This window comes from Mercenaria mercenaria, chromosome 3 (genome assembly GCF_021730395.1).
Source record: "Mercenaria mercenaria strain notata chromosome 3, MADL_Memer_1, whole genome shotgun sequence".
In the NCBI taxonomy this organism is placed as follows: domain Eukaryota; kingdom Metazoa; phylum Mollusca; class Bivalvia; order Venerida; family Veneridae; genus Mercenaria; species Mercenaria mercenaria.
Window position 1 is genome coordinate 54,212,144 of NC_069363.1, and position 23,775 is coordinate 54,235,918.

The window sequence follows — 23,775 nt, forward strand, 5'->3', positions numbered from 1 at the left end:
ATCTACAAGAAATTTTGATTTTTACATGTTTATACAGTTTATTTTAATTTATGAACTAACTGTATTTTCGGAAAATGGCTGCGCCCATAAGGAAATGGTTTCGTTTTTAGATTTTTCAAGAAATTTTAGATTTAAACTGAAACCATGAGTAACATCTACATCCAGGAGCCACCTACTAATGGAAAGGTAAAACACAATTTAAAGTAATGTGTATTCAAAAGTTTGTTCTTATATTTTTATATTTTTCTCGATGTCTTGCATGGTTTAGTCACAGGAAACATAGGGTCAATTCGTTTCACTTATGCGGCATACGCCGTTTCGCCGCGTACAACCGGCTAGGCGTTCGTTTGGCTTGCCGGCGCTGCCCGGGTCTATCCGGCGTATGCCGATGTGCCCTGGTCTTTCTAGATAGGCTAATCGGCAAATCATATCGTCGCACCACGTAATTTTACGCACACCTATTTCGACGCCATTTTTGTTTTGACCTCGTTCTCGATTAACTTGGGGTTTCCGATGACGTAGTTACTCGGTGTAATGACAGAAAACATCATGGTTAATTTTACCGATAAAAAGGTTGGAAAGTTCAGGAATTTGAAGATATTTATCAACTTACATTTACCCCATACATGATTTTTAATGTTTCTACTAATGCAAATTTTCATCCATTTTAAAAACGTCCCTGTGGAAGCTTAGATTAAAAAAGTTACGGGAAATTTTGTTGTACGTCTGCAGCCGACTTTGGTGCTATCAAGGTCACATCACTGCCACGTGACATATGTAATCGCACATTTTATGCACTGTTTTGGAAGGTGTACGCATTATATATCAATGCGATCATTACTACACACTTCGTTTTTTTTCTCTTTTCAACTAGGCTGCGAACACTGGGTTCATCTAAAGTTTTGTATAAAACAAAATGTGCCAAATTCCTCTGTAAACACTGCAGTCCAGAAAAATGAAAGAAAAAAATCAGACAGTGTGTATTAAAAAAGCAAAGTGATTATTTATGTTCTTAGCCCCTTATGTTGATGAATGTTTAAATGTTTTCCCATTTATTACTATCATTTGGCCTTTAATATTGATTATCTACTTGCATCTGCCTTTATGTCAAGTTTTATTGCAGCATCCATGACAGTTATGGTGTAGCGCATTACTTACAGTGATTGCACAAATATTTAAGCCAATCAAAAGCTTCGTAACAAGTATCATGTAAGATGCGTCGAAATAGGTGTGTTAGAAAAAGTATGGCCGATCACACTAGTTGTTGTTTACCATTTGATTTCTGGCAGTCAGTTGTTTAGAATAAGATGTTATTGGTATGATTCAATGCATAAAAGGTTAGTGTACATGCAATATCTAATAGAATGAAGTATGTTACTGAATGAAAAAGCGCGGCCATGCTGCTTGTTATGTGCGTCGAAACTGGTGAGTCTGGGATATATTTTCGCGATACAAAATCGAGTAAACATTTGAAAATTTTTGTTAGTACCAGTAAATGTAGAAACATGCTGCAAGAACTAGTTGCTAACTTATTTGGAAAAGGCCGCAAGAGAAAATCATAATAAATTGGAAAATTATTATTATTATTTTTTTTGCACTTTTCGTGGCTGGCGTACGCCGAAACGTTCATTTTATCAATAAACTGGTGAGATTTTTTTCTTGCCCATGTGACCGGCGTGCCCCGGATTGAGTGAAACGAATTGGCCCATAAGTTAGGAATAACAACGTATCGGCCGCTTGAGCGCTGCGCTATCTATCACCATTATAAACCTTACCTGCTTCAATCGGCTGTAGTTTCATTATTCATTAATTAAATTACAATTGTTTAGTTTCATGAAACAGGTCCCAGAAAAGCCACAAATTAGATTTATAGCTAAATCTAGTTATATATAGCTAGAAATAGCTATAAAACCAATAAAAGTTGTTCAAAATATGTCAATATCAAATATTAGTTATTTTCCCATTCAAATGGTTTATGAGACAAAAGACAATCACGAAGAACATTTGCAGTTTTAGTTTCCGTACATGTTGCGAATTTCTGCGATAAGTCTTTTATAAATTTGTCTAAAACTACGACGATTATCACAAGTGAAAAATTCAGTAATGATTTATCGCAAAATACTGCTGCATTTATTGAAAATGTGACTATAAAGACCTTAATTTTGTGTTATTGTCTTTCTTCTCGTAAACATTTGGACGCGATTGTGACCATTTTACATTTGATTTTGACATATTTTGCATTATTGTTATTGGTTTTATAGCTACTTCTAGCTATATAAAGCTAGATTTAGCTATATAGCTAATTTGTGACTTTTCTGGGACCTGTTAAATAAAGGAAAGATTTATCTTTTCAAATATGTAAAAATATCTACCGGTATATATTTTTTAAACTGAGATTGTGTAGTTTTACCTTGTTTAAGCGGTAAATTTCTAGTTTACGAGGAATTCGGCTGCCATTTTTGTTTCGAATAGTATCATATGGGAAACAAAAATAGCTGTACACGCATCCTACTATATATAAAATTATTAAAACGAGGCTAATTTCTGTTCATAAGAGGCCTCCAAAGGGGGTGAATTTTTTTTTTTCGGAAAATTAAAGCAATATTAAAAAAAAATATAACTGAAAATAGGTCTTTTTTGGTGACGAATTGTGGCATTGCCTATTGACCGGACCTCCCAGGACCCATTTTTTTTATCGAATTTAATCATTAAAGAAAAAGTTGATAACATAAAAATATATGTTTAACCTTGCGCTTTTTGCGCCATTGTTTCCAAATACCCCCCTCAGCAGGTGCGCTCTAATGATAAACTTATAAATAAACAAATTACTTCCCTTGACAAATACTCTTCAATTTTCCGATATGGATTTGCCCTAGTTTTGATATATGAATTTCTGACAATCACCAGGTTTAACTCGTTATAACTTTTTAACAGATAAAGCTATTAAAAAATGGTTTTCACCATTGTTTCTCTTAAAAATAGACCTCTCTAACAGTATATAGTGTGTGCCATTTATTTAAAAGAAAAGAAATCGTCTGTTATTGCTACATAAGTATTTATAATTCTTTAATACCGGGAAAAGTAGATTGCAAATTCGACAGATAATTAATAGCAGAGCTACCGGCGCCGCTTTGCCGTGTTACCTGTATTAAACATCATAAAAAAAGTCATTGCTTGAGTATATGACATTCTGCACATCTCTGAGGGCATCCCCCTGTTGTTGTTTTAAATATCTCCCTTTTTAGCTCACCTGAGCAGGAAGGGGCTGCCACAGCTAAAAATATAAAAACTTCGAATGACATCTCCTCCTAAACCGATGGTCCGATTTTGACATAATTTCACACAAATGGTCCTTATGCTACCCTCTACCAAGATTATCCAAATTATACCGATTCGTCAAAAAACATGGCTGCCAGAGGGCGTTGTCTTTTTTCTCTATTCTCTATATGTATATAGAGGAAACTTAAAAAATCTGCTTGTCTGATTTTAGAATAATTTTACACAAATGGTCCTTGTGTGACCCTCTACCAAGATTGTTCAAATTATTTTGATTCGTCAAAAAAACATGGCCGCCAGAGGGCGTGGTGTTTTTTCCCTATATGTATATAGTGGAAACTTAAAAAATCTTCTTGTGTGAAACTGCTGGCCCGATTTTTAAATAATTTTACACAATTGGTCCTTGTGTGACCCTCTACCAATAATGTTCAAATTTTTCTGATTCGTCAAAAAACATGGCTGCCAGGGGGTGTGGTCACTTTTCTTCTCTGACTCAATAATAGCTAGAGCCTTGATATTTGGTGTGTGATATCAAATTTGTAATGTCTACCATAATTGTTTGAAATAGGTTCAAAAGTGTGTGTGACATGTATATAATATAGGCTAACAAAGAAGAAACCTAACTCTGTACTTATACAAACACACTTTAAGCCTTGTACACAGGTGAGCGCTTTAGGGTCAATGACCCTCTTGTTTCAGACAAAGAGGGATGTCAATTTCTGGAATAAACACTGTAGGCTTTCCTGTTCACATAAAGTCTTGTGTCTCAATGTTGATTTTTTTATTCATGTCAGTATTCATGGGAAGATGCTCTGATTTGAGATCTTTAAATGTTATAAATGTTACTTTCAGGTTCTCCTTGTAACAACTGTAGGGGATATAGATATTGAGCTGTGGTCAAAGGAGGCACCAAAAGCTGCACGGAACTTTGTTCAGCTATGTATGGAAGGCTACTATGATGGTACTATATTCCACAGAGTGATACGAGATTTCATTGTTCAGGGAGGTGATCCTACAGGTTCTGGTCATGGCGGAGAGAGTATATATGGCAAGCCATTCAAGGTTAGCTATTCTATTTCACTGGACATGATGTATTCATAATACTATAAACCTTCTCACTAGGAAAATAGTTTCCTATTATATAGTGTTAGAATTTCTAGAGAAGGATACTGCCATCATGTTACACATTGAATTACAAATATAACAGTTAACAGAATCTTTGGCCCAAATAAGGTTCTTTGAACAGTTTCTATTTTTATCAGTTTTGTCTTGAAGATCTTTACCAGTTTTTATCATTTATCATTTAATTTGTAGTTCAGTTAAGTATAAGAGCAAATTTGAGCTAGCTAGCCAATACAAAAAAATAGATATATAAGGTAGTCTTCTTGTTTGTAAAGATTTATCTCTTCGCTGGCTTGTTGTCTTCAGGATGAGTTCCATCAACGGCTTAGATTTGTCCGCAGAGGATTGGTTGCCATGGCAAATGCTGGGCCCAATGATAATGGGAGCCAGTTTTTCTTTACAATGGGTTCGACTCCTGAGTTGATGAATAAACATACTATTTTTGGAAAGGTAAGAGTAAAAAATGATTTTTTTCCACTTAATATTTAATTAAGTTGAATTTTTGAGTGATAGGTACAATAAATCACAAATTTCTGGAGCTCACACGAGGGTAAGTAAAATGCTCCAGTTTTCCAGGGTTTCATGTGATCCAAAAATAGCAAATAGAAGAAAAATGGCCAAGGGATGGCACAAATTGCTTAAGCTAGCTATTGATGCTGTAGTGTGCATTGTGCAGTGTTTCATGGTGTATGCATTCATTAAACATTTATGGAAGAATGTTACTTACATTTACAATTACAGGTGTCTGGTAACACAGTTTACAGTATGCTTGTATGGCAGTTAAATTTACAGGTATCCAGTAACAAGGTCTACAACATTTACAGGTATACAGTCACAGTCTACAAATTTACATTTACAGTTATCCAGTTACATATTTTACAACATGCTCATATTGCATTTACATTTACAGGTATCCAATTAAATATTCTGCAATATGCTCAAATGTGATTTACATTTACAGGTATCCAGTAACACAGTTGACAACATGCTCATATTGCTGATATATTTACAGGTATTCAGTTACACATTCTACAATATACTCATATTGCATTTACATTTACAGGAATCCAGTAGCATAGTGAACAACATGCTCAAATTTCATTTTACATTTACAGGAATCCAGTAGCATAGTGAACAAAAAAATTCATTTTACATTTACAGGAATCCAGTAGCATAGTGAACAACATGCTCAAATTTCATTTTACATTTACAGGTATCGTGTAGCATAATGAACAACATGCTCAAATTTCATTTTACATTTACAGGTATCCAGTAGCATAGTGAACAACATGCTCAAATTTCATTTTACATTTACAGGTATCCAGTAGCATAATGAACAACATGCTCAAATTTCATTTTACATTTACAGGTATCCAGTAGCATAATGAACAACATGCTCAAATTTCATTTTACATTTACAGGAATCCAGTAGCATAGTGAACAACAAATTTCATTTTACATTTACAGGAATCCAGTAGCATAGTGAACAACATGCTCAAATTTCATTTTACATTTACAGGTATCCAGTAGCATAGTGAACAACATGCTCAAATTTCATTTTACATTTACAGGTATCAAGTAACACAATCTCCAACGTATATGTACTCATATTTCATTTACATTAAAATACATCAAGAAACACAGTCTGCAATATGCTCAGATTAAATTAACATTTCAGGTATCTGGTAACACAGTCTACAATATGCTTAAGCTGCAGGAGTGTGAGACTGGTCCAGAGGACAGACCTGTTTATCCAAATAAAATTCTTAAAACACAGGTATGAAGTCTCCAGTACATAGAAAACAGTTGATTGGCATGGTGTGTGAGGGTCAAATGCTTCAAAACATTTTAATAACAGGACCTGGATTATACAAAACAAATTTCAAAATCTAAAACAAGATTCTAAAAACTACTATTAAACAGAATATTTTGCTTTCAACTTTATTGATTCAGAAATCATACAGATGGGAAAATGGTCATCAGTAGAGAGAGAAAACTAATATTTCTTTTCCATTATATGAGATTCGTGATTGTTCACCTTGAAATTACTGTGGTTTTTGTTGTATTTAGTCTTCCAAGCCAAACAAATTTAAACCATTCACCCATTTTTGTCGAGCCCGCTTGCGGATGCGAAGACATAGTTGTCCAAATGGCGGTTCGGTGTATGTGCGTGCGTGCGTCCATCCGGATTTGTTTGTCCGGACCATAACTTTGACATATATTGAGCAATCTTGTTTATATTTGGCATGAATGTTTACCCCAGTGAGACGGAGTGTCATGCACAAACCCCAGGTTCCTATCTCAAAGGTCAAGGTCACACTTACTGGTCAAAGGTCCAATTCAAAAATGACTGTCCGGAGCATTTCTTCTTCATGCATGGAGGGATTTTGATGTAACTTGGCACAATTGTTCACCATCATGAGACAAAGTGTCATGCGCAAGAACCAGTTCCCTAGGTCTAAGGTCAAGGTTACATTTAGAGGTCAAATGATACAAGAATGACAACTTTGTCCGGAGCATTTCTTCTTCATGCATAGAGAGATTTTGATGTAACTTGGCACAAATGTTCACCACCATGAAACAGAGTGTCATGCACAAGAACCAGGTCCCTAGGTCTAAGGTCAAGGTCACACTTAGAGGTCAAAAGTCAGATACAAGAATGACTGTCTGGAGCATTTCTTTTTGATGCATAGAGGGATTTTGATGTAACTTGGCACAATTGTTCATCATCATGAGACGGAGTGTCATGCGCAAGATCCTAGAATTACTTCCCTTTGTTGTTACTATAAATAGCTTATATTCGTAACTTTTTTATTACTGGTCGTAGGGAAAAAGCAAGACCACTTTTCTGTAGTACAACATGCATGTTACATCCAATTTTCAGGTGAATTTTGACCTATCTCTACTGGTGAGGATTTTTGTGTGGACTTAGAATTTTTTTTTTTTTTTTTTAAAGATTAACGTCCCTTAGTTGTTACTTTAAATAACTTATATTGTAACGTTTTGCAATCTCTTTTTTATTTGGCATAAATGTTTGCCTCAATGAGACAGGGAGTGTCAGGTGCAACTCCCAGTCCTTTTGACAGCTGGCAGGCTCGACATGTTTCCCCTGGGCATCTAGTATGATTCAAGTTTCATGTATCAAATTTATTGACAATCAGCATAGTACATGTCTTTGGTCACATAGAAACAAACATTTGTGGCTAAATACATACGTACCTACCTACCTACGTACCCACCTATACTGCTAAATACATACATACCTACCTACCTACGTACCCACCTATACTGCTAAATACACATGTGACCCACCTGTACTGCTAAATACATACGTACCTACCTACCTATGTACCCACCTATACTGCTAAATATCTTTCTGTTGTTGATGTAGAAGAAAACTTCACATTAACACTGTAAGCTTCAAATTTTTTGTTCCAAAAAATAAATAAGTATTTTGTTTCCCAGTTAAATTTTATTTAGGGGCCTCCGTGGCCGAGTGGTTAGAGTCGTTGACTTCAAACCATTTGCCCCTCATCGATGTGGGTTCGAAACCTCATTTGGGGCGTAGAATTCTTCACGTGAGGAAGCCATCCAGCTGGCTTACGGAAGGTCGGTGGTTCTACCCAGGTGCCCGCTCGTGATGAAATAGTGCACGGAGGGGCACCTGGGGTCTTCCTCCACCATTAAAGCTGGAAAGTCGCCATATGACCTAAAATTGTGTCGGTGCGACGTTAAACCCAACAAAATAAATAAATAAATTTTATTTATCCAATTTTCTAGGTTTTAGCAAACCCATATGATGACATTGTTCCAAGAGTGGTAAAAAGATCCAAGAAAGATGGTGACTTAGAAAAGAAATCAAGGAGCAAATCAAAGGCAACAAAGTATGCTAACATTTCGATCAGCAAAGTTAAAGAAAATAAATATGAGGAAAATATTTAGAGTCATAGGGCACCTGCTTTATACCAAATAACACATACTGTATAATTTGGTGACATGTCAGATTTCCATTGTACTGTAGAATTGTATGGATTAGTGCAGTTTAAAATTTTACCCATGTACATGTTGACTCACATTTCATCACGGTTATTTTAACCTTTACCCTTCTAAATTTCTAAAATTGACTGGTCTATCATTCAATTTAGGCAAAACCATTTATTATTCGAAAGGGTGATCACTGAAAAATTACTGACTGAATAGTGAACAGTGCAGACCATGTGCATGTGCAGGCTGATCTTGGTCTGCACTGGTTGCAAAGGCAGAATCACTTGGTGCCAGTAGGCTAAAGGTTAAGAACATGCAATCCTGAATTAAAATCACTCAGTATTTATTAGCTCGACTATTCGAAGAATAGTCTAGCTATTCTACTCACCCTGGCGTCGGCGTCAGCGTCACACCTTGGTTAAGTTTTTGCATGCAAGTACATACAGCCATCAATTAAAGGCATATAGCTTTGAAACTTATTTTATCTTTTTCTAGGTCAATTACCAACCTCTCTGGGTCAAGTCCCATAACTCTGACATGTATTTTGAGCAAATTATGCCCCCTTTTGGACTTAGAAAATTTTGGTTAAAGTTTTACATGCAAGTTACTATCTCCAAAACTAATGCAGATATTGATTTGAAACTTCACATGTGTCTTCAGGGTTATAAAACTAGTTGATAGCAGCAAGTCCCATAACTCTGACCTTCATTTTGGCCAAATTATGCCCCCTTTTGGACTTAGAAAATTCTGGTTAAAGTTTTGCGTGCAAGTACATACAGCTATTTCTAAAAGGCATATAGATTTTAAACTTATTTTTTCTTTTTCTAGATCAATTACCAACCTCACTGGGTCAAGTCCCATAACTCTGACATGTATTTTGGGAAAATTATGCCCCCTTTTAGACTTAGAAAATTTTGGTTAAAGTTTTACATGCAAGTTATTATCTCCAAAACTAATGCAGAAATTGATTTGAAACTTCACATGTGTCTTTGTGGTTATAAAACTAGTTGATAGCAGCAAGTCCCATAACTCTGACCTTCATTTTGGCCAAATTATGCCCCCTTTTGGACTTCTGAAATTCTGGTTAAAGTTTTGCGTGCAAGTACATACAGCTATTACTAAAAGGCATATAGATTTGAAACTTATTTTTTTCTTTTTCTAGATCAATTACCAACCTCACTGGATCAAGTCCCATAACTCTTACATGTATTTTGAGCAAATTATTCCCCTTTTTGGACTTAGAAAATCCTGGTTAAAGTTTTGCATGCAAGTACATATAGCAATTACTAAAAGGCATATAGATTTGAAACTTTTTTTTTCTTTTTCTAGATCAATTACCAACCTCACTGGGTCAAGTCCCATAACTCTGACATGTATTTTGGGCAAATTATGCCCCCTTTTGGACTTTGAAAATTCTGGTTAAAGTTTTACATGCGAGTTTCTATCTCCAAAACTAATGCAGATATTGAATTAAAACTTCACATGTGCCTTCGGGGTTATAAAACTAGTTGAAAGCAGCAAGTCCCATAACTGATATGCATTTTGGTCAAATTATGCCCCCTTTTGAACTTAAAATTCTTTTAATATTTAACCTTTTTGGGTAATATTTTCCTGCTTCTGGGACAATATTTCGAATAGTCGAGCTTGGCAGTCTTACGGACAGCTCTTGTTTAATGTTACCTGACTAAAATAATAAATATACAAACAAAACAGAAACTGTCTTTGTTAAATTGCTTTATTTGAATACACACAATGTACTATATTACAGGAATTTTAAGTTGCTGTCATTTGGAGAAGAGGCAGAAGAAGATGAGGAACAAGTTACCAAAGTTTCTGAGGTAAATGTTGGTTTAAGCTTAAGCCTGCTAAATTTCTCAAATGGACTGGTCCATCATTGAATTTAGGCAGTACCATTTATTATTTGAGGGGGTGTTCAATGAAAATTTATTGACTGCATAGCAAACAGTGCAGACCATGATTAGCCTGCACACTGGTTGCAAAGGCGGAATCACTTGCCGCCAGCAGGCTAAAGGTTAATATTTTGTGTTTATGGACATGACATCAGCAAGATGTTGCAGCATTTTCTGATTTACTACTTCATCTGACAGCCTGGACATTGGTTCAGATATAGTTGGTCAAAATGCAAGACACTGTTATACATGTACATAATTATGTTCAGCAGCAAGTCCAGTGGATCTTACAGTGTAAACATAATGATATAACAGAATGTTAGTGTTTTCCCACATAAACTTATCCTAAATGAGATTGGATTTAAAAGTTGTTGTAGGCTTTATATAGGTATGACGGTAGAAGTATGCTTATTTTTTCTGTTTTGTGTATAGGGTTGGAAAGGTAAAGGCAAGAGCAGTCATGAGCTGACCAATGATCCACGACTGAGTTCAGTACCAGCTGTAGATATCAGCCCTGAAAAAACAGAGAAGCGGAAAGCTGATTCCTCAGACATTGTAACTACAGTCAAACATTGTTAACTCGAACTCGGATAATTTGTACACCACACTTCTCTCGAACTCATCATTGGGTCCCGGAAAAATCACTGTATAATGAATTTTGTTATAACTTGAACAACCGATCACTCAAACAAATTTTGCTGGTCCTGTCGAGTTCGAGTTAACGATTTTCAACTGTATACATTTATAATGATATTTCTGATTCAACATTGTCAAACTGAGGTTATTTTATTTGAAAATTGAGAAAAAAATCTGCTTAAAGGCACTGAGTTAACAGTTCTTAAAGTATATATTTTGAAGACTTAACAAAAGGAGCAGTACTTAGTTGGAAGGAGTTCATTAATTGTTTGGTGTGAGCTATGGTTATAAAATCAGAACTGAAGTTTTTCAGGGGATATAAACATTGAATTACATTTTGCAGGCAGAGGCCCTGTGATTTAACATATATATTTTATAATTAATTTGACATAAATGATCCAGGCTGACTCTTTACCAAGACCCTTTAAATTGTTCCAATTGGCAGTAAGAGACCATGGTTTCGTTCCCCTATATGCATTAAGTAGAAACTTCTTAAATCTTGTCAGAAACTGCTTAATATATATTGAGGTTGTAATGCTACAGGATTCAGAAGAGGAAAAGGAGAAAGAGGAAAGGAGAGAAAGTATAAAAAAGAAATTAAAGAAAGAACCTCCAGAGAAAAACATTAATGTAAAACAAAATAAACATTCACCAGACAGTGTATCAAACAAGCAGCCAGCGACAGTTCAGTCCGAGCCAGCAGTCAAAGCAGCAGCACCAAGAAAAAGTAGTCCTCCCACTAGCAAACCTACACCAACAAGCAAGACAATTCCAGTAGAGAAACCATCTAACAGAAGGTAATGTTTTAAAAGTACTATTTCTCTGTTATGATGAAAAGTTTTAATTCCTCATTTACAATGTATTATATATACTGCATGGTTTGATAAAAAAGAATTTCTGATGTTTAGAAATACAGTGAAACACCGCTCGCTCGAGCATCGATGACTCGAGCACCCAGGCTCACTCGAGCAATTCATGTGGTCCCGGCCGATTTCCTTCTATTTTCTATGTGATATCACCATGGCTGGGTTGAGCATCGATAACTCGATTGCTCAAGCATGACACCTGGTCCCTGTGTATTAATTTACTCTTTGTTGCTTCTGGCTAACTCGGGCAGAGGTGTCAAAATTGTTCACACCTTCGGCGGTCAGAATGTATCGGTTAATTAAACATTTTCACACACCGTGAGAATTGCGTAGTCTATTCCCAGACTATCTTAAATGTTTGTTTTTCGGTATATTTGACATTATGATGAGATTAATTATTGATAAAAGCTTAAAGAAAAGTTTTATTGATCAAATATCGATTAATTACTGATAACTCAAAGCATCTTTTCTACGGGATCGAAATCTTAGTAACTTAATCAGCGGTTGTTTGAATGCAAAAGAAGGAAATAATGTAGCCGTTTCATAAAATTGAGAAGATAATTATGATATGCATTTGTTGATGAATAATTTTTAAAAAAAATCTTAGTTGTTTCATCGCATATGCCATTTACAAATAACATATTGAAACGTCTATTAATAGGTAACGTTTGTGAAACGTTTGTTTTCGAAAATGTCACAAGTATGTTATTATTACGCATCACCGTTTACTCAGCAAACTGTCCCGGTGACCGTAAAACAAACTTTAGTTTTCTTCGTATGTTGGTCAATGTTTGTGTCGCTCGAAACCATGGATAACTCGAGCATTTTGATCATCCCCTTGCGACCTCGAGCGAGCGCTGTTTTACTGTAATAACAAGAGGGCCATAATGGCTATATCGCTCACCTGTTATCATTGCACTTAAGGACAAGAAGGTCAAAAAATCATTATCAAGATCAACAACAAAGAGAAGAAATTTAACCAAAAAGAAAAAAAAACATCTTACAAGGTACAGATATGTCAAAATACACCTAAAAATTGGAGGCACCATCCATGTTGTACCACAGAAAAGTGGTCTCGGTTTTTCCCTACGGCCAATAATAAAAAAGTTACTAAATAAGCTATTTATAGTAACATAAAAGGGAAGTAATTAAAAAAAAAAATATTGTAAGTGAACAAAAGAAGGATCTGCCAAATAAAAACAAGAGCACTGCAATGCAACGCAAATGCAGAGCAATATACACACAAAACAAAGTCATATGACCTTTGACCCCTAAGTGTGACCTTGACCTTAAAGTGAGCCATCCGAAACATGCGCTCTGCACGTTGTTTCGATGAGGTGAACATTTGTGTCAGGTTTCTTTGAAATCCTTCAAGGGGTTCAAGAGTTACAGAGCGGAAGGGAAATTGCTAACCAACAGACTGACAGACGGACATCGTGGCGATAACATAATACGTCCCTTTGGGCGTATAAAAAGGAATCGAGATCTTATGGTGATACAAGTTGTGTGCAAGTTTGGTTAAAATCAAATCATAAATGAAACTGCTATTTTGCAGACAAGGTCAAAATAGCCAATTTTGGCCCTTTCAGGGGCCATAACTCTGGAACCCATTATGGGATCTGGCCGGTTCAAGAAAGGAACCACAGTCTTATGGTGATACAAGTTTTATGCAAGTTTGATTAAATTCAAATTATAAATGAAGCTGCTATTGTGCAGACAAAGTCAAAATAGCTAATTCTGGCCCTATCAGGGGCCATAACTCTGGAACCCATAATGGAATCTGGCCAGTTCAAGAAAGGAACCAAGATCTTGTGGTGATACAAGTTGTGTGCAAGTTTGGTTAAATTCAAATCATAAATGAAGCTGCTATTGTGCAGACAAAGTCAGAATAACTAATTTTGGCCTTTTCAGGGGCCATAACTCTGGAACCCATTATGGGATCTGGCTGGTTCAAAAAAAAAGGAACCGAGATCTTATGGTGACACAAGTTTTGTGCAAGTTTGATGTAATTCAAATCATAAATGAAGCTGCTATTGGCAGACAAGGTCAAAATAGCTAATTCTGGCTCTTTCAGGGGCCATAACTCTGGAACCCATAATGGAATCTGGCCAGTTCAAGAAAGGAACCAAGATCTTATGGTGATACAAGTTATGTAGAAGTTTGGTAAAAATCAAATCATAAATAAAGCTGCTATTGTGCAGACAAGGTCAAAATAGCTAATTTTGGCCCTTTCAGGGGCCATGACTCTGGAACCCATAATGGGATCTGGCCAGTTCAAGAAAGGAACCAAGATCTTATGGTGATACAAGTTGTGTGCAAGTTTGGTTAAAATAAAATCATAGATAAAACCACTATCATGCAGACAAGAAATTGTTGACGCACGTACAGACGACGGACGAAGGGTGATCACAAAAGCTCACCTTGTCACTATGTGACAGGTGAGCTAAAAAAATTGGAATAAATATTTGTAGCAACATGAGCAAAATGATGATTTTGGTTTTTAGCTCATCTGATTTTTGGAAAAAAAAATGATGAGTTATTGTCACCACTTGATCGGTGTCAGCGTCGGCATCGACGTTGCCTGGTTAAGTTTTATGTTTAGGTCAGCTTTTCTCCTAAACTATCAAAGGCATTGCTTTGAAACTTGCAACACTTGTTCACCATCAATAGCTGACCATGTACAGCAAGGAACATAACTTCATCCTACTTTTTGCAAGAATTATGGCCCCTTTTGGACTTAGAAAATATCAGATTTCTTGGTTAAGTTTTATGTTTAGGTCAACTTTTCTCCTAAACTATCAAAGCTATTGCTTTGAAACTTGCAACACTTTTTCACCATCATAAGCTGACCCTGTACATCAAGAAACGTAACTCCATCCTGCTTTTTAGCTTTTGTGATCGACCTGTGTCCGTCGTCCGTCGTCAACAATTTGACTGTTAACACTCTAGAGGTCACCATTTTGGCCCAATCTTAATGAAACTTGGTCAGAATGTTACCCTCAATAAAATCTTGGACGAGTTCGATATTGGGTCATCTGGAGTCAAAAACTAGGTCACCAGGTCAAATCAAAGGAAAAGCTTGTTTACACTCTAGAGGTCACAATTTTGGCCCAATCTTAATGAAACTTGGTCAGAATGTTACCCTCAATAAAATCTTGGACGAGTTCGATATTGGGTCATCTCAGGTCAAAAACTAGGTCACCAGATCGAATCAAAGGAAAAGCTTGTTAACACTCTAGAGGTCACAATTTGGGCCCAATCTTAATGAAACTTGGTCAGAATGTTACTCTTAATCAAGTCTTAGATGAGTTTGATATGGGGTCATTTGGGGTCAAAAACTAGGTCACCAGGTCAAATGAAAGAAAAAGCTTGTTAACACTGTAGAGGCCACATTTTTTACTGTATCTTCATGAAATTTGGTCAGAATGTTAATCTTTATGACCTCAAGGTCCAGTTTGAATCTGGGTCATGTAGGATTAAAAACTAGGTCACTGGGTCAAATCAAAGGAAAAGCTGTTTAACACTCTAGAGGCCACATTTATGACCACATCTTAATGAAACTTAGTCATAATGTTAATCTTAATGATCTACAGGTCAGATTCAAATCTGGGTCATGTCGGGTCAAAAACTAGGTCACTGGGTCAAATCAAAAGAAAAGCTATTCAACATTTTAGAGGCCACATTTATGACCTTATCTTAATGAAACTTAGTCAGAATGTTAATCTTGATGATCTTTAGGTCAATAGGTCAGGTGAGCGATACAGGGCCTTCATGGCCCTCTTGTTTCAAGAATTATTGCCCCTTTTGGACTTAGAAAATCAGATTTCTTGGTTAAGTTTTATGTTTAGGTCAGCTTTTCTCATAAACTATCAAAGCTATTGCTTTAAAACTTGCAACACTTGTTCACCATCATAAGCTGACCATGTACAGCAAGAAACATAACTCTGTCCTTCTTTTTGCAAGAATTATGGCCCCTTTTGGATTTAGATTATAACAGATTTATTGGTTAAGTTTTATGTTTAGGTCAGCTTTTCTCCTAAACTATTTAAGCTATTGCTTTGAAACTTGCAACAGTTGTTCGCTATCATAAGCTGACTCTGTACATTAAGAAACATAGCTCCATCCTGCTTTTTGCAAGAATTATGGCCCTTTTTGGACTTAGAAAATCATGGGTAGGACAATTTTTCTATTATACAAAAAAAATCAGATGAGCGTCAGCACCCGCAAGGTGGTGCTCTTGTTTCATTTGCTTGAAACATTTTATTTTGTACTTTGTAGGAATACTTCACAATATTTCAATATATTTACACAAAATACAATTCAAAGCAAAATTATATACAGTGATTCATATATCACATCTACAGTTATCTTAAGTACCAAGATATCATTCTGTAAATCAAAACTTATCCCCTTGCACCGCTGGTAACAAAATATAACTAATTTTCAGTCCTTATACAGAGTTGTTTCTATTCCATTACACTTTAGATAAATATGCTAAATGCTCAAGTCATGATTTTCTATTTTCTGTGCCAAGATTTTCACTTAATAAATTCTGCAAGAAATATTAAAGATTATTTTCACCTTTTATGTGTTGAAAAGTATTTTTTTTTAAGTGAAATTTGAAATAGTGGTTTAATGTGAGAAAGCTAGACCAATACCTTTCTATGAAATCTCAGGACTACAGCTGCTGGCATTCAGCTATGAACTACCAGTCCCCTATTTACCTTTTCAAATTTTGTAATGTTTTGTTGGCTTTCAGTGAAAAAACTGATAAAGAATAAAGCAATGTTTTATATATGGAAATAAACCAGTCCCGAGATGGTCGTATTTTATCAATGTCTTTCACAGAGTATTTGTTCCTGTGTCACTTTCATCTGTGTCAAAGTACATGAAGTATTAAGTCAGCAATGCATAAGAACTGTTGACCGGTATAAATATGATGCCAGTTGATGATGTGTAAAACACTTTGAAAGAAAACTCAACTACTTGTTGTTAGAGTCAGAGTATATGGTTGTGCTCCTGTAAAAAAAGTTGTGGGGTGGCACTTAGATTTACCTTTGTCCCCGGTATATCTGTCAATTTATCTGTCTGTTCAGATTTATGTTGTGCATATATCAAAAAGTATAGGGCCTATTATCATCAGAGGTCACAGGATTGTCAAGTAGGCATACATGATTTACCAATAGTCGCTCTTTATCTAAATGTTTTTCATCAATATGTTCTGACTTATTTCTGTTGTTTTCACAGTGAAGAGCTAAAACAGGAAGCAAGGACATTAAAGAGGGAAATTCGTGAATCAAAGAAGAGAGAACAGCAGAGAAAGATGGAAGTGAAAGAAGAAGTTGTGGAGGAAGGTAAGCTCATTTCTATGTTGTATAGCTGCAAAATTATGATGCACAGGCAAAGCAATTGGATAGGTTTTTAAGTATAACATTTATGTTTTTCTGCAAGGGACTTTTTTCGTTTCTAAAGATGTGACCCACCCTCTTAAAATGAGGCAGATTGATTCTCGTTTGTTCCTCTGCATACTAGTACTTCCTGGAAATCTTTTGTGATAAATGTGGCATGTATTTATGCAAAATTTATATTGTCATTGACTTCTGCAGACTTTTCTGAAGGCATGTTGCAAAGGGTATGTAAATGTACCCGGTTACTTTCTAAAATTCTTCAGCAATGTTATATGACATTTTAGTGGTGTTTAACCAGACATTCGCTTCACGTTTTACTGTATTTTAGCTTTAAATATAATATTGTTAGGCGGTGGTAGGAGAATCGGGTAATTTGAATACTTTTTCAAACATTTAGTTATGTTGCAAAAGCTTTTTCATCAGAAAGGCATGTTGAATGCAGTAAGTCTAGATAATTTTGATGTGATACAAGACCAAAACACTCCTGGAATTAGAAAAAAGTCAGACTCTAAATAAGTATTTAAAAAGTTATTTTGTTTTCATTTCTTTCCAGGCTCAGTTTAATTGTTCAGGACATTCCAGTTTTTTTTTTAAAGACTTTACCTTTGCTTTTTCACAGAGCCACAGCCAGTCAGTAATGACCCGTTAGCGGATTTTAAACGTGAACGCCTAAAGTACAAGGCATTGAGAAAGGAGCAGGGTAAGAAAGGATTGAACAGAGAGGAAATAACATTATCTATACTGAACAAGTTTAAGACTAAGTTAGAAGGCTCACGAAAACTGGCAGGCAGGTACTCGGACGATGAAGATAAAGATGAGGATCTGGAAGATGATGCGACAGATTTATCTTGGTAATGTGTAGATGCTTTTTATGAAAATTTACAAGATTTGCTGATCGAAATTACTTCTATTGTTAGAGCTCATTTTTCATAACTGCTTTTCAAGGTTTTCAGCCTAAGTTTGCATGGAACAAATGGAAGTTACACATCCATCTAAAAATCCACAGAGGTGGTTGCGTGAACCATGTATTTTAAGGAAATCTTTAGTTGTTTTCATTTCATGGTTCTAAATGTATTTTTATATAGAAATCTTCATTTCTGATTTAGTCCTTGCAAACATGAAATTTGATTTTTATGATTAATTCAAAACTTATTTTTTATGCCCCTGACATCTACTGATGCGGGAGGCATATAGTGATCGTCCTGTCCGTCCGTCTGTACGAGGTTAACCAAATGGGACTGTTTCGTCTAGCATCAATACTCCTTACTGGAATGACTTGATACTAATGCAGATGTAACCTGTGACCATTCCTCATCTTCAGACATCACCTGACCTCAGTTTGACCTTGACCTCATTTTGAACTTAGGTTGCTTTATATGGGCCATCTCTCGGTTAACCAAATGGGACCGTTTTGTCTAGCATCAATACCGCTTACAAGAATGAATTGATACTAACACAGGTGTAACCTGTGACCATTCCTCATCTTCAAACATCACCTGACCTCAGTTTGACCTTGACCTTGACCTCATTTTGGACTAAGGTTGCTTTATATGGGCCATCTCTTGGTTAACCAAATGGGACCGTTTCGTCTAGCATCAATACCGCTTACAAGAATGAATTGATACTAATACAGATGTAACCTGTGACCATTCCTCATCTTCAAACATCACCTGACCTCAGTTTGACCTTGACCTCGTTTTGGACTTGGGTTGCTTTGTATCGACAAGGATGCCACCGGGGGCATCAAGCGTTTATTGAACGCAGCTCCTTGATTTTTTTAAATTCCTGTTTAAAACTTTGTCAGAGTTGTTTAAAAGGATAAATGATATTATCATGGCATACTTGATTATCAATTAACAAAAAAAAACTGTCTGTGGAAAAGTGAATCAAGCATTACACAAGCTCTTAGATTTGTTGCAAAAATTGGCCAAACCATTGTTGTATTGCTTATCATGACTATATGTTGTTGCTGTAGAAGAAAAGCAAAAATCAGTGTTCAGGTTTTAAGAGTGATCTCCCTTTAGTCACTGAAAGTTGAATAGCATTCTATAGTTGTTCCAGTTAATCCAGTATATTTTATCAGAAGATTTGTCAGAAATGATCTGTTGATATATAGCAGTTTATAATTCTGTTTGAACGAAATTTTTTCACAGAAACAGCTAACTGAATTGGATTGAATTTTCAAAGTATGTCTCCATTGTCCATGATACACAATGGAGAAAATGATAGTAATGCAAATTCATATTGTATTTTTTAGTACATTTTCTTATAGCATTTGTAAAATCCACATCACATGAGATAGAACCTTATATTTAGTGGCTAGAAGTTATACATCCCCTACAGAATAATCAGTGGCTGTGTTACAGGATCTATAATAAAGTGTTTAAATTTAAAGATGAGGTAAAGACAGAATATATTTAACCTTTAGACTGCTGTTGGCAAGTTATTCTACCTTTGTGACCAGTGCAGACCAAGATCTCGGTCTGCACTGTTCGTTATTCAGTCTGTAAATTTTCCGTGAACACACTTTCAAATAATAAATGGTACTGCCCAAATTGAATGACAGACCAGTCCATTTTAGAAATTTAGAAGGCAAAGGTTAATTTAATAATTACGTATATTTCAGGATGCATCATAAGTTACAGTTTGAGGAGGAAGGAAAGAAGAAAGTGCTAGATGCCAATATTCACGATGTAGATAGATACGAGATCCATGATCCACGTAACCCACTTACCAAACGACGCAGAGAGGAAAGTAAACAAAAAATGAAAGACAGAAGATAACTGGATGCCTCAATCATTTTAGAAATAAACAGTGCTAGCTCCTGAATTTTGTTAACAGGAAGTGTTTGCCTGTATTACAGATGATGGGTTAAAGACAATAGAATCTCTAATGTGACCATTACATTTGTAATACAGGGGATTATAGAGGTTTACTTTACATTAGCAGATTTCATATTTATAAACTATCCGGAGTTGTCTGTGACCTCCACCATTAAAGCTGGAAAGTCGCCATATGACCTATCCTGTGTCGGTGCGACGTTAAATCCAAAAAAAAAAAAAAAAAAAAGAATTGTTCAGGAAAATTAAAGTGATGAACTCTTGCAAATTCAGTAGAGTTGAAACTGAATCAGCAGTCTTCTGTTTAATTTGACTTTTGCCTGACTGTTGTTGACTTTTGTATTAAAGTCAACCGAAGTAAGTAAATATTATGGTTTGATTTTTGGGAGCATGGAATCAAACTTAGCAGCAATCCTCAAGAAATGTTGCACAAATGATACTGCTATAGTTACTCTAGGGCAAAAGACCAAGAGCTTATTTGGAACATGAATCTTGTTTCTGTCAGTAGTTTTCTGCTTCCTTTAATTGTTATACTGAAAAAAAACAATACCAAAATATACTGATATATTACATGCTGTTACAGTCAATTTCATACAAGATTGTAAAAGGAAGAAAATAGTCTTTTTTATCATTGCAGTGATGTTTTTAGATTCCATAATTTATATTGCATCAGATTGAAGTATCTGTATGTGCCATGCATGTTATAGGTATAGAAATAGATTTTAGAGTACCTTCTGTATAAATTGAGATTAAAGAAAAATTAGTTATCGAGCACACACTCGTTAAAAACAGTGATTTTCATCAAATTTTTCGCTATTTATATGACAGAATATTTCCTTTAAATTTCAAAAGGAAAATATGACCTTCATTAGAGGAAATTCTAACAATTTTTGTAGAAATTAAATTTGCTAGAAGAAACGGTAGTTACCATTTTAGTCAGATGTACAATGCTTTTTACTTAAGTTTGTTGTTAGAGAAAATAGTATATAGATACATGTGTAATAAATGGAACATTTTATTGAAACACATTTCTTAAAGTTGGTCATTCTGTCAAGTTTTTAATCCCCCACCACTCGGAATGGTCTCCGTCCTTCCTTCCATCTGTCCATAACATTTCTTGTCTGCTCTGTATCTCCTAAACCCCTTGAAGGATTTTCTTGAAACTTTGGTCAAATGATCACCTCATCAAGATTATGTGCAGAACCCATGAGTCAGCCATGTCGGCTCAAGGTCAAGGTCACAACTCAAGGTCAAAGGTTTGAGCCTTCCATTTTGTGTTCGCTCTGTATCTCATAAACCCCTTGGAGGATAATCATGAAACTTTGATCAAATGATCACCTCATCGAGACAATATGCAGAATTCATGAGTCAGCCATGTCGGCTCAACGTCAATGTCACAAGTCAAGGTCAAAAGTTTGAGCCTTCCATTTTGTGTCCACTCTGTATCTCCTAAACCCCTTGAAGGATTTTCATGAAACTTTGGTCAAATGATCACCTCATCAAGATGATGTGCAAAACTCACTAGCCAGCCATGTCGGCTTAAAGTCAAGATCACAACTCTGGGTCAAATGTTTGAGCCTTCCATTTTTTTGTCCGCTTTGTATCTCCTAAACCTCTTTAAGGATTTTGATGAAATTTGGGTCAATTAATCACCTCATCAAGACGATGTGCAGAACTCGTGAGTCACCCTTGTTGGGTCAAGATCAAGGTCACAACTCAAGGTCAAAAGTTTGAGCCTCCCATTTTATGTCTGCTCTGTTTCTCCTTAACCCCTTGAAGGATTTTAATATGACTTGGCTGTAATATTCCATTTATCAAGACAATGTGCAGAATTCAAAATTCACCCCTGCCAGCTTAAGGTCAAGGTCACAACTCAATTGTTTAATGGTTCCACCCAGTACCATAAACCCTTTCACTATCCATAACAATGGCGGGGGATATAGCTGTCTTTCAGACTGCCTTGTTTTGTTTGTTTTTGTTTTTAGGACAAATGACTTCCTCTAACCTGGCACTTTTTTCATAATTGTCAGATGGTCAGTAAGGCCTGGTTATTTCCTTTGGATAAGTAAAAAATGGAGAACCAAGAAACGAAAATGTGAACTAAAACAATCCCAATTTCAAAGTACTGTTTTTAGGTGATGTTATTGTAAAACAGTCTTGGAATAAAAAAGTGATAAAAGAAAGAGTATTCATCATTTTTAGCAGAACTAGTCAAAGTATAGGTGAAGCTACCTCACACACCTGTTCCCTTTTATCCTCTACCCTAATTAGTAAAGTTTTTGTATGTAAGCGGGTGGCGTCCACAGACTTTGTCCGGAGCACATCTTCTACATGCATGGAGGGATTTTGATGAAACTTGGCACAGTTGTTCACCATCATGAGACGAATGTCATGCGCAAGAACCAGGTCCCTAGGTCTAAGGTCAAGGTCACACTTGGAGGTCAACGGTCATATTCAAGAATGACTTTGTCCGGAGCATATCTTCTTCATGCATGGAAGGATTTTGATGAAAGTTGGCACAATTGTTCATCATCATGAGACGGAGTGTCATGCACAAAAACCAGTCCCTAGGTCTAAGGTCAAGGTCACACTTAGAGGTCAAAGGATACAAGAAAGAAAACTTTGTCCGGAGCATATCTTCTTCATGCCTTGAGGGATTTTGATATAACTTGGCACAAATGTTCACCACCTCGACGTGGAGTGTCATGCGCAAGAACCAGGTCCCTTGGTCTAAGGTCAAGGTCACACTTAGAGGTCAAAGGTTTCAAGAATGAAAACTTTGTCCGGAGCATTTCTTCTTCATGCATAGAGGGATTTTGATATAACTTGGCACGAGACGGAGTGTCATGCGCAAGAACCAGGTCCCTAGGTCTAAGGTCAAGGTCACACTTAGAGACCAAAGGTCAGATACAAGAATGACTTTGTCCGGAGCACTTCTTCATGAATGGAGGGATTTTGATGTTACTTGGCACAAATATACACCATCATGAGAAGAAGTGTCATATGCAGTTCCCTTCTTTAGAATTACTTCCCTTTGTTGTTACTATAAATAGCTTATATTGTAACTTTTTCATTACTAGTCGTAGGGAAAAATCGAGACCACTTTTCTGTAGTACAACATGCATGCTGCATCCAATTTTGAGGTGTATTTTGAGTTTTTGTGTGGACTTAATTTTTTTTTTTTTTTTTTTTTTTTTTTTTAAGATTTACTTCCCTTAGTTGTTACTATAAATAATTTATATTGTAACTTTTTTATAATTGACCATAGGGAAAAACCAAGACCACTTTTCTGTGGAACAACATAGATGTTACTTTCCAATTTAAGGTGTATTTTAAGGTATCTCTAGCTGGTAAGGAGTTTTTTGTGGACTTGGAAAAACAAAAGACTTGCAATGATTACTAAACAGCCACAAAATTAAAATTCCATGTGCAAATACAGGTGCTAGAGTAAAGAAATTTGCTGTGACGGGCGTATATTGTGACATTCTTGCACTCTTGTTGGTGTTTATTTAACTTTTTTTAGTGACAGAGCAGTCCTCTGACAGCTCTTGTTCCTCTGATATGATTTTGTTCTGCACATTATATTGGTATCGTTACTACATTTCCAGACTTTTTATTGCTAGATATAGTATTATCCTGTGTATATATGCTAGAACTTAACCTATATCTTAATTTGGGAAGTGTTAACATGGAAAGAAAGCAATATGTGTGTATATTGATAAAATAGATAGTT

General features: G+C 35.8%; 1 protein-coding gene across 1 annotated transcript; it reads left to right on the forward strand.

Moving 5' to 3' along the window:
• The first annotated feature begins 29 nt into the window (after window positions 1-29).
• Window positions 30-21,070, forward strand: LOC123524724 (spliceosome-associated protein CWC27 homolog). Its single transcript, XM_045303150.2, has 11 exons — window positions 30-186; window positions 4,129-4,338; window positions 4,705-4,848; window positions 6,077-6,175; window positions 8,179-8,282; window positions 10,151-10,220; window positions 10,725-10,847; window positions 11,472-11,725; window positions 17,042-17,148; window positions 17,822-18,053; window positions 19,829-21,070. The coding sequence occupies exons 1-11, from the start codon at window positions 145-147 to the stop codon at window positions 19,983-19,985; spliced, it is 1,542 nt and encodes a 513-aa protein (XP_045159085.2). The 5' UTR covers window positions 30-144; the 3' UTR covers window positions 19,986-21,070.
• The last annotated feature ends 2,705 nt before the right edge of the window (window positions 21,071-23,775 follow it).

Excerpts from the sequence above, each read along its gene's own strand:
- LOC123524724 (XM_045303150.2), top strand. The coding sequence starts at position 145 with ATGAGTAACATCTACATCCAGGAGCCACCTACTAATGGAAAG. Across the intron at positions 4,339-4,704 it reads TATATGGCAAGCCATTCAAG|GATGAGTTCCATCAACGGCT; the intron begins GTTAGCTATTCT and ends TGTTGTCTTCAG. Across the intron at positions 10,221-10,724 it reads AAGTTACCAAAGTTTCTGAG|GGTTGGAAAGGTAAAGGCAA; the intron begins GTAAATGTTGGT and ends TTTTGTGTATAG.